General features: G+C 44.4%; 2 protein-coding genes across 2 annotated transcripts; one reads left to right on the top strand and one right to left on the bottom strand.

Moving 5' to 3' along the window:
• Positions 1-1,921: 1,921 nt before the first annotated feature.
• Positions 1,922-7,542, top strand: LOC119399147 (uncharacterized). The gene is made up of 5 exons (XM_037665962.2): positions 1,922-2,155; positions 3,368-3,512; positions 3,784-4,409; positions 5,309-5,384; positions 7,006-7,542. The coding sequence occupies exons 1-5, from the start codon at positions 2,013-2,015 to the stop codon at positions 7,540-7,542; spliced, it is 1,527 nt and encodes a 508-aa protein (XP_037521890.2). The 5' UTR covers positions 1,922-2,012.
• A 934-nt stretch (positions 7,543-8,476) lies between these two features.
• Positions 8,477-14,568, bottom strand: LOC119400245 (uncharacterized). Its single transcript, XM_037667258.2, has 3 exons — positions 14,377-14,568; positions 13,027-13,135; positions 8,477-11,319 (listed from the first exon to the last, which is right to left on the bottom strand). Exons 2-3 carry the CDS (start codon positions 13,116-13,118, stop codon positions 9,975-9,977), a joined length of 1,437 nt encoding a protein of 478 aa, XP_037523186.1. The 5' UTR covers positions 13,119-13,135; positions 14,377-14,568; the 3' UTR covers positions 8,477-9,974.
• Positions 14,569-15,443: the final 875 nt, after the last annotated feature.

The following is a 15,443-nucleotide window of genomic DNA, read 5'->3' as shown; positions in this document are numbered from 1 at the left end:
AAATTAAAGGATGGAGAAACAGGATTATCAGCAACAACTGGAAATGAGATTAATAAGGACACATCGCCACATACTTATAAAGCAAAAACAAACGCCGAATTTTCTCCAAATAAATATACTCCGAAAAGCATTTTCCGAATTTCAAGAAAAGTAAACTCCGAAAACACGGAGTCCTATTTACAGCCAAAGAATAAGTACAAGCTCCGCCCCCAGTACTGCGGCGCGCCTGTCAATCATATGAGCAAGAGAGCCGTGCTAGGCTGTTTCCGTTATAACCATAAGTACATTTTCTCTGCTAATGGAAATACTACGCATATTAGTAATTAAAAGTTCGTCGTCCCTACTTAAAATAGCACGTTTCCCCGAGCAGTGATGTCGGAATATTTGCTGAAATTTGCCAGGAAGTTAGAAGTTTCGACCGATAACCAGCGACACGAATATGTGTCTTTACGGGAAAATCATCTACCTGGAATATGCGAGGAGTACTTGACGTCACGGAAATGAGTAAATGCCATTGGATGGGGCACGTATGTAAATTTTTTCTGGCTGGGACAGCGACGGCAGTGGGCGTAGCTTACATTTATGCTTAGATTGTTACCGACTATAGTTGGTGAGTCATGATATTGATGAAGCGGCGCGCAAAAGACAGAATCATGCACACAATAAAAATGACGCAAGCACAAGCGCTGGTCAGCTTTTTGTACTTGGTCACCGGCAACGCTTGTGTTTGCGTCATTTTAATGTTTGCGTGATTACTGCTTCTTGTGCAGTGGCGTAAACCCAGAAAACTCACGAGGGGGACACACATCTTGCAATGGCAGCCATATTGTTTTAGGGGCGAAGCTCCTTATAGCGGCACCCGTTCGTCCCCGTCGTAATAGTGTGTAACCAGTCTTAAAAACGGAGGGGGCGTGCACACATGAAGGCTCCCTAAAGACAATGCGCTGCGACAGTACGTGATATGTATCGCCCTCTCCTCTCCTACGCTTCCCCCTCTCCCCCTCTCCATTCTTCTTCTGGCTTTTCGTGTCGCTGGAATCCGAATTCTTGGTTAGCTTCTTCGAACCGCTTGCCGTGGAATCATCACCGGGCCGATTGGGAGCCATCCGACTAACTCGACTGCTGCTACGAGACGTCTGACGAAGGAGCGTTACCGCGCGCATCGCTGTGCCATCACGTGATTGCTGAGAGAGTATGAGGGGGAAAGGCCACAGCTGTTCCAGGGCACGGACAGACGGACGGACGGACGCAAGCCGCGAGTATGAGCCATTAAAGGCTTTCGCCTTAAAAGTATATACGCACTGACAGCAGCGTGATACCGAATTACCGGAAGTTGGTGGCAGTGACATTTTGATTCTAATTCGTATAACCGCGATGTCTCATTGACAGATTTTTTTCTTTTCCTTGAGTGTATATGCAAAAAGAAAGAAAATTTAAATAGCTAGCGTGTTCACGGTTATACAGGTGCAGGAAATTTACGCCAGCAACGAAGCGAATTTCACTTGCTTACGAGATAACAATCCTGTCTTGGTCTAGTTGAGTTCTTCGCCGCCAGATGACGCCACCATCCAGGCAGCCCACGTATACGGTCCCGGCAACCCGATTCTACCGCAAACGCGAACGATAGTTCGGAAAACCTAAGCATCTCGAGGCCTGAACACACGAACGCGTTGCAGCGTGTCAGCGCGTGACTTTTTGACGCGGCGCCGCGCCCTCTCCCTATGGGGAGAGAGGGCGCGCGGCTACGCGAAGCTGCGCGCCCTCTCTCTCCCCAGGGAGAGGGCGCGGCGTCAAAAAGTCATGCGCTGACACGCTGCAAGGCGTAGGAGGATGAGGAGGAGAGGTTGAGGAAAGGAAAAGGCGCAAGACCGATCTCACCAGCTAGTTTCACTACGCCACCGCTGCCGTGATGCATGCCGGTAGTTGTAGTCATCCGTCCGCGCGCCCGTGTATTCGTTGCTGCGGCGGGCCGCACCGCAGTGAGATTTATTAACTTTCATTTATTTTCCGCGATGGGTGGATTCACATGTTGTGTTCCTGGATGCTTCAACAACAGTTCGAAACGAAAGGGCCTCGGATTTTACGTGTTCCCGAAAGAGACGAAGCTTCGGCAGCTTTGGCTGCAGCGTATCAACAGAGCTGGACAGCGTGGCAAGTAAGTCTGTCTTTTGTTGTTTTTTGCTGCGTTAGGGCATTTAGCTTACTCAGTTCAGATTAGCCGATCGACTTGACTTAAAATAAAGTGTAGCGAGGCACGTATAAAAGTGTATTTTCCACGGTAAGCGCAGATACCTTCATGTCACAGCCGCGATACAGTCTGGCCATGTCGGCCGGCGTCTTCCGAACTTCCTATGCTGAAAAAGGTATTTCATCGCGCGTATATTTATATAAAGAATAATCGTATCAGGTGCTGTACATTTACAAAACAGGAGAGCGCGCGCGGCGTTCGAAACGCTTGTGCGGCGTGTTTATCCGGAACGCGAGACTAATAATATTGATGCGATTATGGTATGCGCGTTTCATTAGGCATCAGTGCTACGGCAGAGGCTGTTTCAGGGTGTTGTATTAATCGCGCATATAACAGAGGAAGCCTGTCAGCATGCCCATATCGCAAATGTTTCGTAATAATTTGTGACGATATTTTTTAAACTTGATTTTAGCCTACACTTGATCATTTACGATCTCTTGCGTGCACTATCACCGGGATCACCTACTCGGCGCAGTGCATGTTGATGACGCTCACGTTAGGCAAATCGCGGAGCGAGTCGCTGGTTAGAAATCCGCTCCACAAACTTCCACCCACCACGCTAGTGGCGCAAATCCAGAAAAATCGTACTTTTTTTTTATGGGGGGGGGGGGGGGGGGGGGGGGGGGGAAGGGGGGCTCGGTGAACAAACGTTTCAGCTTCATTCCCCAGCATGTATACCTGTTAATAGTAGCCTCCCACGATTCACTCCTGGAAACTTTCTTGCATTGTAAAGCGTCATTATGTTTGGGATGACTTATTTATAATTAACATAACCATAGCCTGACAATCAGATTCACAATTTATCATCAGCGGCTTCCGCCAAACTGTCAACATTTACTTACCGTCAACTGTTTACTTACTTTTTAATTTAAAGCCAATCATAATAAACATTTGCAACACATCAGGAGCACCCCGTAACATTTTGGAAAGTTCGTACTCTTCAGTGCTTTTTGAAAGAGAAAGCAGCTTTCACTTTTGTACTTTGTTTCTGCTCTTTGAAAGTGCTTTGGGAGGCACTTGCAAGGCATGCACGAACACAAGGGGTGTCAGAAATCCCCATGATTTATGCCACTGCACCACCTTACCACAAAAGGACAAAAAATACGACATTTTTTGCAGGTTCTCAAAGTTCGTGCCCACAACAGGCCACAGAGTTTGCGGCGAACACTTCGAAGGAGGGAAGAAAACGTATATGGTTCGGGTACCGACAGTCTTTCCACTTAAGCAAAAAATTATAAAGAAGCGTCGACAAATTCAAGTGAAGGTATGAAAGTCCATTTTTTATGGCAAGGCATCACTCAGCATGCACATAATTTAAACGTAGCAGCTGACAGAGTACGTTGTGACAAATAAGTAGATTATTTATTCATTACACCAGTGTGTTGACACGAATTTCTGCTACTTTTTCTATACACCTTGGAGAAGAATGATTTGCTGTGGCAGAGTTTTCCCATTAAAGGAATTTGCCAGTGCTATAGCTGTTTAAATATCTTCTTTATGTAATGAGATTTCTTCTTTACTTTCCACTGATACAGCGCACTCTACCTGCCAACCGTGTTGAAGTGCAACAGCCACACAGCGAGGAAACATCAAATGATGAAAACAGCACCGACTTGTGCAGTGCCACTGAGAACACTGCTTGTGATACATTCGAAGAACACTCATATACATATCATGAGCACAATGAAAATGATCTGCTAAAGAGGCAGCAAGAATCCATTCACCATCTTGAGCAGGAACTAGAAAAAGCTAAAGCAGTAATTACTGCATTGAAGAAGGAGTTAGAGGAGAAAACAAAGGCTAATGCAGATTCAGCAAGGCTGTATAACCGCCTTCAGCAAAAGAACAGATGTTTGGTGCTTGAAATATCACGTTTGAGTGGTTGCCTCAGAAAGGCCTCCAAAACAAAAAGAACAGAGTTTGAATACGATGTCTTGGCTCAGAACGAAAAGAGACTGCGCTACTATACTGGATTCGCATCACGCCTGCATTTGGAGGCATTTTGGTCGCTGTTAGAAGACGACGTGAACAGCCTGCAATTTTGGAATATGAAAGGAACTGCAAATGAAGACAGAAAGTTTCTGCTGCCGCTCAAGACACAGTTAATAATTGTGCTTATGAGACTTCGGCTGGGACTTGACGGAGCCGACCTTGCATTCAGGTGAGCTAACCCTGTTCTTGACTGTCAACCTCTCTGCTGTCATTCAAATATACATGTTCTCTAAATGAAGTGGTATTCCTTAGGTGCAAAGGAAATGCAACATGTTTTCTCATCATTGTAACTTTTGCATTAATTTATAATGCTTACAACATGCACATGTAAACTATCATGCTATAATGCAAGGATAGGACTTAACAAGGAATATTATTGGAGTTTAGTTTTTCGACAAAGTGACTTTTTTCTATAGCTGCTGCCCTGAACGACAAGTGCCTCCCATGGCACTAGTTAAAGGACTCCTAATCCACACAGTGGTTGAAATTTAGTTGTGTTGTTGCAGTTGCACATGAGACTACAACGAACATGTTCCTTTGAGAATGTTTTGAAGTAATGCTGTAATAGTGGAGTTAAGCGTGTTTGATATCTAAATGCGGCCCTCGCTCGTTTCACTCTTTCCTTCGCTACACCCCGTACATTGGCTCATCTCTTCTCTTGGCTGATGGTTCCTACTTGCTGAGCAAGGAGGATAAGCAGGGAGGACACATACTTGCAGGCAGACAAACGGGCTCTTTCTGCTGTTGACGTGACCAGGTTCTCCTGGTGACGTCGCAACCAATGCTGGGAATGGCGAATGACCCAGAGAGGAACACTGCATTGTTTATTTTTATTTTGTGGTGCACCTGCGGCACATGGTACTGCTGTGTTTGATACCGATGATTGTGACATTCCGAATTCGATGCATGCATTTACTTGAAATGTTAAAAAATAAAGGAGATAGTTTAGGGGCTCTTCAATTTTCCTACGAGTGCCCGTCACTTCAACCCTCCATCTTCTAGCTGCTTCTTGCATTGTTTTAATATGATACAAGACAGAACATTGTGGAAGTCTCTCTTCATTTACAGGTTTGATGTGTCGGAGAGCACGGTGTCCCGCCTATGGGTAACCTGGCTTGACTTCCTACACAACAAGCTACGCCAGGTATGCAAAAACACTTTTAAGTTGACAGTCACATAATCATCGTTACTACGTTATTTGTATAAAAAGACGCCTATTTTCACATTGATGTGAGAAAAAGTCTAGTCCATGGTGTGGTACAACCTAACGGAATGTCTGAAGTTATTGATACTCGTAGGCACTTTCAAGATGTGTTGTGAGAATACGATAGATTTCAGCCTGCAATACAATATTGCCAACTAAACAGTGTATGTGTGCTATTTCAGCTACACAATGCATGTACACAGCAATACACTGTTAAAGGGAACACCTGAGCGTATGGCTGCTGGTTGACACCACGGTTAGCCGGTGGCTGCAACGAGTTTTGCGCGGGCACCATGATCACCATGCGTGATGCTCTTCGAATGAAGCTTGGACTTGTTGTGCCTATACAGAATGAGTGAAACTGCCTTGATCTTGGTTGTCAAATTATCCAGAGATTGGACTGGTTTTTTTTTTTCAGAGAAAGAATACGAGAGTTCAAGTTGGAAGGGAAAGGTGTCATGCCTACAGAATCTAGCTCTATGGATAAGCCAGTTGCTAATTCCATAGATCCATATGTCTGATCGCATGAAGAAGGTAGGAAGAATGCCTCGATTTAGATGTATTCTTTTCAGCAGAAAATAATTTGTGTCTCATTTGCATGGCAGTGGACAGAAATATTGAAAATGTGACTTAAGAATAACATGCGTGCCGTTCACAGCGGCTGGTTGGCAATTGTGGGAAGGGCGTTACTTGTGAGCTTTTGCTGTCATATTGGTTCATGTAAGTCATTATTTTTGTGCTGCGATGCAGTAGAGTATTTCTTTCCTCAATGCAAATAAGTTTAATAAATAAAAACGTGACACCGCAAACAAGTTTATGCACAACGTCAACTGAAAATAAGGATGTAATCATGCAAGTGTAATGATGTAGCAGTGTCACAAATGTACAATAATAATAATATCTGGGGTTTTACGTCCCAAAACCACGATATGGTTATGAGAGACCGTAGTAGAGGGTTCCAGAAATTTTGACCATCTGGTGTTCTTTAACATGCACTGACATCACACAGTACACAGGCCTCAACCATTTCGCCTCCACCAAAGTGCGACCGTCGCGGCCGGGATCGAACCCGCGACCTTTGGGTCAGCTGCCGAGCACCATAGCCACTGTACCACCGAGGCGGACCACGAATGTATAAAGAAGGGATGACACCAGTCCTCTCTTAACTGAAGCGTTAAGGAAAATTTTACAAAATTATATACGAAATGGATATGTGCCAATATACTAATTATTTGGGAAACAAAGCTTATTGCAAAAACGCCATAAACAATAAGCATCATTCCGTATATTGTACAAGTGTCGGCACTCGTGTCTTCACTTCTCTGTGCCTATTTGTTGCACTGCTTCAAAATGAAAATGTAGACTGACTTCCCGAGCTCTGTTCACAAGAGCAGCAGTTCGGGAGAGTTGCATGTTGTCGCTTCTCACAAATTCAGTTTTAAGGCATATTTTAAATTGAATATAAGTGAGTACTTTTGATGCTTTATATTTTGCCATGGTGTTATCCACACAAACATGGTTCTGTGGAATGAAGAAGCTTTTTTTTTATCGCATGATGCAGGTGCCCACATGGATGCCACCAGATCTGTGTGACAAGTATCGCCCACAAGCCTTCCTTTCCAAGGGATTCAACACCGTGGACGGTATCCTCGACTGCACAGAGATCTTCATTGAAACACCGTCATCTTTTCGCGTTCAAAGTGAGACGTATTCGTTGTACAAGAAGCACAATACCGCCAAGGGACTGATTGTTTGCAGCCCCAACGGATTTGTGACATTTGTCTCGGACCTAGCACCTGGCCGTTTGTCGGACAAGGCCTTGACCAATCACTGTGGAATCTTAGATAAATTCACTCCTGGGCGCAGCATCATGGCCGATAGGGGATTCACTATTGCAGATGAATGTAAGACACGTTCGTTAGGTCTCAACATTCCTCCTTTTATGGGTGGACGGCCGCAGCTGTCAGAAAAAGACGAAGAGGAAACAAGACGAATCGCAAGCGTGCGAATACATGTTGAGAGAGTCATCAGGAGGGTGAAAACCTTCAGAATACTATCACAGATTTTCCCAAACAGTATGGCTGAACAACTCAACTAAGTGTGGCAGATCTGTGCCCTGTTGTCTAACTTCATTGATTCACCTTTGCTGAAAACTACACCCAGCTGAACACTAGAAAAACTGCTTTTTGAGATGGTCAGGAAAATTTAGACATTGTCAAAAGTTAATGCCAAACTCTTGTTTCAGTGGCTCCATTGTGTGCGTCTCTGCTCCTTGATCTTCCCGTAAAAATTTGTACAGCAAAAGCTTGTTGATTCATATCTCACAGGACCGAAAAAAATATCCGAATTGACTAAATTCTGAATTATCGAAAGTATCAAGAAAAAAAATTAAGTGTGTGTAATGTCAATACACTTCTATTTTCTTGACGAATAAGTAAATCCTGCACTTTTCATAAGAGCAGTTTAAAAGCAGTAATTTTCGCCACTTGTGACCTTGTCTACAATGTAACCGCGGCTCACGACCTTCCTGTCTTCACTAACCCGAAACGTGCTACCTCAAAATTAACTGGAAACATTGTTCCCATACAGTTCACGCTGATGGCAGTAGTGATGCAGATTGCACCACCTCGTTTCGGTTGCCTGCGAACACTGTTGTCGCTCCTTTGCACCACACGATTGTGGTGCTTCGTGTGGGGTGCGCTTTGAGAATCGTCCGAATTAACCGGGTTGCGGCCAATCATGACCGAATTAAGGAGGGTTTGATTCCATTAAACAACACTTATGCTGGCCGGGGCCAGAGAGCGCGCCTGAATTATCTGATTTTACGAATTAATGGCTTTCAAATTAACAAGATTTTACTGTATTTATTAATATGCGAGATTAGCACTCATGTCCTAACCTCACATGTTTTCAGTTAGCTAGCACTTTTTCATTCAGACATCTGAATACTTCTGCATGATCAAACAAGGGCATGCGCTAGAAGGAAAGTGATGTATTTGCTTGTTTTGTGAAAGTGATGGCACAGTGACCAGCACTTTCAAGAGACTGTCAGCAATGATGTTCAGGGACTGTTCGTTGCCTAAGTGATGTCTTGCATTAATGTATCAATATGTCCTTGCACTGTTGATTGCAGGAAAGGTTTACGCACTGCTATGCACGTTACGCACATGTGTGATAACTTCTTTGATATATGTTGAACCAGTGGCTGCCATATGAAAGAATTTCAGCGTACAATTAAATTATCAGTGTTCCCACACATGATCCAACAGTCTCCCTCTGTGCTCATGAGCTGCTTGAACTATGCCAGTACAAGATAACTGTGTTTACTTTGTTTCTGTCCACCTCTTGTAAATTATGCGTTAATGCCCTCTGAATAATAAAGTGAATACTCTCCTATGTACAGTTTCATTGCTTTATCTAAACGTTGCTGCTAGTGTAAGTGTCTCAACATCTTGAAACTTTAACGAAAGACAAAACCATTCTTAGGCGCTCAAAGCGAAGACACGTTCGACCTCCTACAGTTAGGAATAAAGCTTTTTCTACGGTTTTTCTTTCAAACAAAATTACTGTTCACGTGGTTGTGTCGGTGAAGACGCAAACAATCTAACCAGTACAGAATGAGTTGTTTATTGGGGTGTACTTGTGGTGAGAAAATATATTATTCACAGTGCAGGCAAAAAACACTTGCAGTACAGAGATAGTGGCAAGACACATGCTTTGTGCTGAGCAGTGGTAATATGAGCAGGTCACATAAAAATAAATAATCGCATGGGCTGCAGCAGATGGCAAACTTCAGGTAGCACGCAGGAACAGTTCTTCCGTCATGCCACCAAGCATGACATCATAGTCCAGTACACCAATATGTCCACATACATCGCAAGGTCCTAAGTACCATCACAAATGGTTCTCGCTATGTCGTATCAAGGTCCATAATCCAAACCAGTTGGTAGTCCTTGTGGCATCGTTGAACATTGAAGTAATGAGTGTCAATCCTTTGTTGGGTCTTGATATGCAGGAGGGCAAGCAGTCTTGCTTCTTTGGCTCATTTGTAGATAAATTGTGAGATCAAGATTGGCTTTGTTGGTGACATTTGGCCACATTGCACTGAACGTCATTGGGGTATTCCTCGCATAAACCAGCTTGAACGATGCATGTTCGCAGTTTCTTGTGTTACACAATGCATTTTCTATGGAGGTGAAAATGCCTGAGGCCTGTGTACTTAGATTTGGGTGCACGTTGAAGAACCCCAAGTGGCCGAAATTTCCAGAGCGCTCCACTACGGCGTGTCTCATAATCATATCGTGGTTTTGGGACATTAAGCCCCAACACTTATTATTACAGATAGAGAGCTGCTATGTAGCAGCTTTGTGCCACTCCTCGGCCAGATACATGATACATGGGATATATTAGTACCGAGGATAATTTTCTGCACACGTCATTAAAGTGAGATTACGCATAGTACATCATACACCAGCAGAATATAAATCATGCAGAAAGGGATGACAAAGAGGAACAGTAAATTTACACTGATTAAGAAAGCTGCCAATTTCCAGAGAAATAAGGCACCAGGTACTGGTCAGCAAAAAACTTGCAGCACTTCACCAGCTCAGTGAAGAATGCCTCATCAAAAAGTACAGGAACTTGCACACACTTTTCTTCACTGTACACGAAGAGGACACAACTCTTCAGACCGGTAACCCCCATTTGTGTCTGCACCTGGGTAAAATACCTGCTGCTGGCTTTGAGGCATCCACCACGCAGTTCATTCTTGCAAAATGCATCAATTCTCATGGGGCTTTTGATCTCCAAAAGGCGTGGTGCACAACAACTGCATGTAGCGATTCCGTCTGGGCTTGCCCCAAGGAAAGGATGGTTGCGGCATAAAAAAAGACCACACTGCCTCACGTCGATGTCCACGTGCTGTTTATTTTTTTCAAGGAAGGCCTTCCTTGCGCTGTCTTCGCATAAAAGGCCCCGCTTCATGGCATAAGTAGCACGCACTTTCTTACCCATGATAGTGCTTAGCAGAGAGCGCACATCATGGGGCCCCATCTTTCTTTTGCACGTACTATTCACCCATGTGTACACTCTATGCGCCGATGATGCAGTTATAATTCCTTTCCGGTAATGATGCCACATGGGTGATCCACTCTGGAGCCTTGTGGCATTCTCCACAGCATTCACGTCATTAACTGTGTACTGGACTGCACTTCCAGCTTTTACAGCATCAAGCCATCGTTTCGGCATTCCTTTGTCTTCTTCAGCACAATTTGCTGTTTCTGCAATTCTCACGGGCAAGAAGTCGTTTGCCTCGAGAATGTCGGCAAAGCAGTCGAGGCCGCATTTCTTAAGATTGCCATGCAAGTTTATCAGGCTGGGTGTTTTCATCACCTTTCTGTCTGCTTTCAAAGATGAATACTGAATTCGTTTTTGGTGTCGTTCTGGTGCACAGCTGATCCTGTCGCAGGTGTCCTTGGAAAAGACTACATTCTCAAAATCTTCCGTGACCTTCCTGGGGTCTCTGGGGTGGTACCACTGTCTTTCTGTCTCTGTGCACGAGAGAGAGTCTGGCACAGATGCCAGATCATGCTGTGCAATGTACATTAAACCATACAAGACACAGCAGATGTGCTTGCACACTGCACCTTTGCCTGCAACGCAGGTGCAGCTCCCCGAAACTACCTCACCATCACATTTATACAACTTGATGGATGCCTTGTACAGGGTCCTAGTAGTCATGGAAGCTAGCACTTCTGCACGTACAACGGTCTCTGCACCACTGCCTTCCAAAAACTGCAGCTTCTGCAAATGTCCTGAAGTGAAGAGGCGTATCCCAGCATCTCGATGTTTTTGAGCACCTTTGCTTTCTATGTACCTGCATGAAATATTATAATGTCAGCATATGGTGTGCAACTTATTGAGTGCAGATGTACACCTGGAAAGATAAATAAAATGAATAATACCATTTTTATGGAATTGCAACTTATAACTGGAGTTCAAGAACTGTTCTGAAAGATTATAATTGTGTGGTAAATGACCCCTCAAGCTTCATAAAACAGTATCTCTCTCTCTCTCTGCCTTTTGTCACAGTGTACTGTGCTGAACAACTGAGTTAATGAATCAATCCAGCTGGTAAAGCATAAGCGATAACAAGCTACTGACCAAGGACAAGCACCTACCCGCAGCTCAACACTGCAAACACAGTTATATATCTGCAATCATAGGTCGGCAAAAAACATGGAGCTCACTCAGACTCACTCACAATTTATATATTGCGCTTAGGGCTCCCTCAGGCTGAGGCTTGCCAAAATTTTTCCTGAACTGGACTCACTCACACGAAATTTTTTTTCCCAACCGGACTCACTCGTACTCACACTCACGAAAATTTTACTCCCCCGGACTCACTCAAACTCAGACTCATGGCTCGATCTGAGTCTGAGTGAGTTGGACTGAGCTGACTCATGAGTGAGTTTGCCGACCTATGTCTAGAATACACTAAAAGCAAACTGGGAACACAGAAGGCAAACAATTTCTGTCAGAGTGAAAGCTCAATCCTTGAGAATGTCTGAAACGTCAGCATTTGACGCAGCAGCGCTTCAGTAAATGAGAAAAGACCAGTGTGAGGATTTTTTATTATGTCACAGACTTAACTGGCTTACTCCAAACTCGCAGTGTGCTGGCAGGTTTCCACGTGCCTTTATGAACTCTCACATTTTTGAGGAATGCTGAAGGATTAAGTGGAATCATGCGCGTGTGTCAGACACTGTTTGCTGATAGTAGGCCTCCCATAGTTTGCGACACATTCTGGTACTACATGACAGGACATTACCTGGCATGTCCAGCAGATTTGGAGCACTCACTCGTTAAGCAAGCTTATTATTTTGCAGTGTGTAAGTGCAGTTTTATGTTGCACACACTGACTGTTTGCCGGATGCTTTCATGACCTGCCCCTTTTTGTAGGTTTATTATGTAGTTGTTTTTTCTCTTTCTGTGCTTCCAGTTTTGTTTGTGTTCAAATCCTTCCTATTTGTCATCCCTTTTTTTTCATCTTTGTAGTAAAATATTAAATTCTTGCACTGCACTTTTTGTATACAGGTGTTTGTTACTCTGTAACCTCCCTGAAAAAATGTCCTTGTGATGCTACAACAGGTCCAAATAAATAATTAGGTAATGATATGTGCCATGCAGATGTTTATACCACTCTGTGGATGTGCTTGCTGAAAATTCAATGTCATTTAAGTCAAGCTGCTGCGTGCAAGAGCTGAAAGTTAACGAATGCTGTCTGTCTTAAAAGCCCCGTGGCATTCAAAAAGTTGGCACATACTATTTCATATTTTCGTTATTGTTCCGAAAGGCTCAGATTATTTCTACATTCATTGCCATGTCATAATTTTGCTCCTCAACGTGCTTGAAGGAGAAATTTCATAGGTGTTATTTGTCAACAAACATTTTGTGGTGGCATAATCACCCTAAGAAAGGTTACTTATGTGTTCTGGCAAGGGGACGCACTGAAAAACAAGCTTTAACCCATGTCTCGGCTTATTTATAAATTGGTTCCATTTTAACACAATGTTGTACATACCTATAGATGTGTTCTTTTCCAAAGAATGGGTTCAGTGACTTTGTCTGACTGGTCCACTTTTCCTGGTTGTCGGTTATAGGTCTACATGCCATGATCACGATATACAGGCCTGCGACAAAACAATATTTAGCATACTGCAACCTACCATAGTCAAGTGCTAACACACTTTTATGAGCTTGTCATATAATAAAATTTCATAAGCCAAAGGTTTATATGGCGTGATTATTCTTACTGTTTCAACCGTACTCTTAGATGACCACACTACGAGGACCAGCACACATGCAGCTAACTCCCACAGCCATATGCTGCTTAAAGTGCTAACTTGGTCGTCTTCCACAAACAAAGCTCCACTGAAAACGTAGCTGCTTTTGGAAAGTGCTAGCAACAAACTATCCATACACAATAACCATCAATGCAAAAGGAATGATGATGCAGCACGAACGCGGCACGAACTACGGTTCCGTAAAATTTCAAGTGCTTGGGCGAGCACGTTTTTCCGTGAGCGACGAATTTTTCTTAGCCCTTAAAGCACATGCCCATCAGTGGCTAGCTACCCATGATAACCGATGCAGCACGAACGCGGCACGAACTACGGCTCCGTAAAATTTCAAGTGCTTGGGCGAGCACGTTTCTCCGCGAGCGACAAATTTTTCTTAGCACATTCCAGTCAGTGGCTAGCTACCCATGATGACCGATGCAGCAGAGACGGCTGCATGATAGCGAACTAGACAAATCGGCATTTCGCCACCCACTACACAGGCGTTCTCGGCTGCGCGTCACGATAATCTAATATGTAAAGCAGCCTTTCCATTTCCTATATTTCTCCTTGTTGCGTATCGCCTGGGTGGTGGTCAGAGCGACGGTACGTAGGCGCGCGTAATCGGCGGGATCAGCTGACCGCTAAGGGCGCATTACAAGAACGGCAGAATCGAGCGCGCAACACAGCGACAACATATCGGACCTGCACTTCCGTGCGTCTTTACTGCTCGGTTTTTCAGTGCTCGGAAAGCTCCAACTGCACCACACTCGGAATGTGTTTAGCAAATGCCCGTCGCTAATGCAGCGAAATACGATCAGCGCGATGCTTCTCACTTCCGCGAAGCGGCCCATACAGCCTTTGGCAACTACCTTTACATTGCCTTACGTTGACTACACCACTTACATAATCTAAACGTTAACTGACGACCAGCTCAGGGTCACAAACCTCTCTGTTTCAGAATAAATGCACGGAAAGACCACGCCGGCTCGTCGGTTTATGCCGGGCCGATCCGGCCGCTACAGCTGTGCAATATAGCGTGATATTTTATAAACTACGCTGTAAGAAAGAATAAGCTTCGTTGAAACACTTACCTAGAAGGTCTGAGTAGTAATGTCAAGCACATGCGATGTTGATCGAAGTCGATTTTCTTCACACGGCGCAAGTTGATCGGAGAGTCCTGCAAACCGCAGCGGCACAAGCGCTCCGAGAACTACAACTAAGATGGCGGCCGGTCAGTCGTCGTCGAGCTTGCGCATGCGCAGTATGCTCGGTGACATCGGTCTATTCAAGGCGTACGTGTGTTCAGGCGTCTGGCGGATGATGATGATGGTGGTGGTGTGATTGATTGATTGATTGATTATTGGTATGCTCAACGTTGTTTTAGTCGATTGATTGATTGATTGATTGATTGATTGATTGATTGATTGATTGATTGATTGATTGATTGATTGATTGATTGTGTACCCGATGTTGTCGTTGATGGCTGCAGTCGGGCATGTTTGTGATTGATTGATTATTGGTGTGTCCCGATGTTGTCGCAGGTGGCTGCAATGGTGAATTTTTAGTGATTGATTGATTGATTGATTGATTGATCGATTGATTGATTATTGGTTTGGACGATGTTGTCGCAGATTGCTGCAGTGGTCATGTTCGTGATTTATTGATTGATTATTGGTGTGTCGAATGTTGCTGCAGGTGGCTCCAGTGGTTCATGTCTGTGATTGATTGATTGATTGATTGATTGTGATGATTGATTGATTGATTGATTGATGATTGATTGATTGATTGATGATGATTGATTGATTGATTGTTTGATGGATTGATTGATTGATTGATTGATTGATTGATGGATGGATGGATGGATGGATGGATGGATGGATGGATGGATGGATGGATGGATGGTATGCTCGGCGTTGTCGCAGGTGGCTGCAGTTATGCATTTTAGTCGATTGATGATTTACTGGTTGATTTACGTACATGATGCCGTCGCAGGTGTCTCCAGTCGTGCATCTTCGCGCTGAGCGCCGTGCTCGTGATCGTCATACTCCCGGCGCTCGCCGTTCTCAAGCCGTACGTGCGCGGCGCCGGCGAGGCGGCCGCCGAAATGGCCGCGGAAGCGCTGGAGACCGTCGAACCAGTCCTTGCGTACAAGTTGCCC

Source organism: Rhipicephalus sanguineus, chromosome 7 (genome assembly GCF_013339695.2).
Source record: "Rhipicephalus sanguineus isolate Rsan-2018 chromosome 7, BIME_Rsan_1.4, whole genome shotgun sequence".
Classification (NCBI taxonomy): Eukaryota; Metazoa; Arthropoda; class Arachnida; order Ixodida; family Ixodidae; genus Rhipicephalus; species Rhipicephalus sanguineus.
The sequence above is the reverse complement of the archived record's forward strand: the minus strand, read 5'-3'. Positions and strand labels throughout refer to the sequence as shown.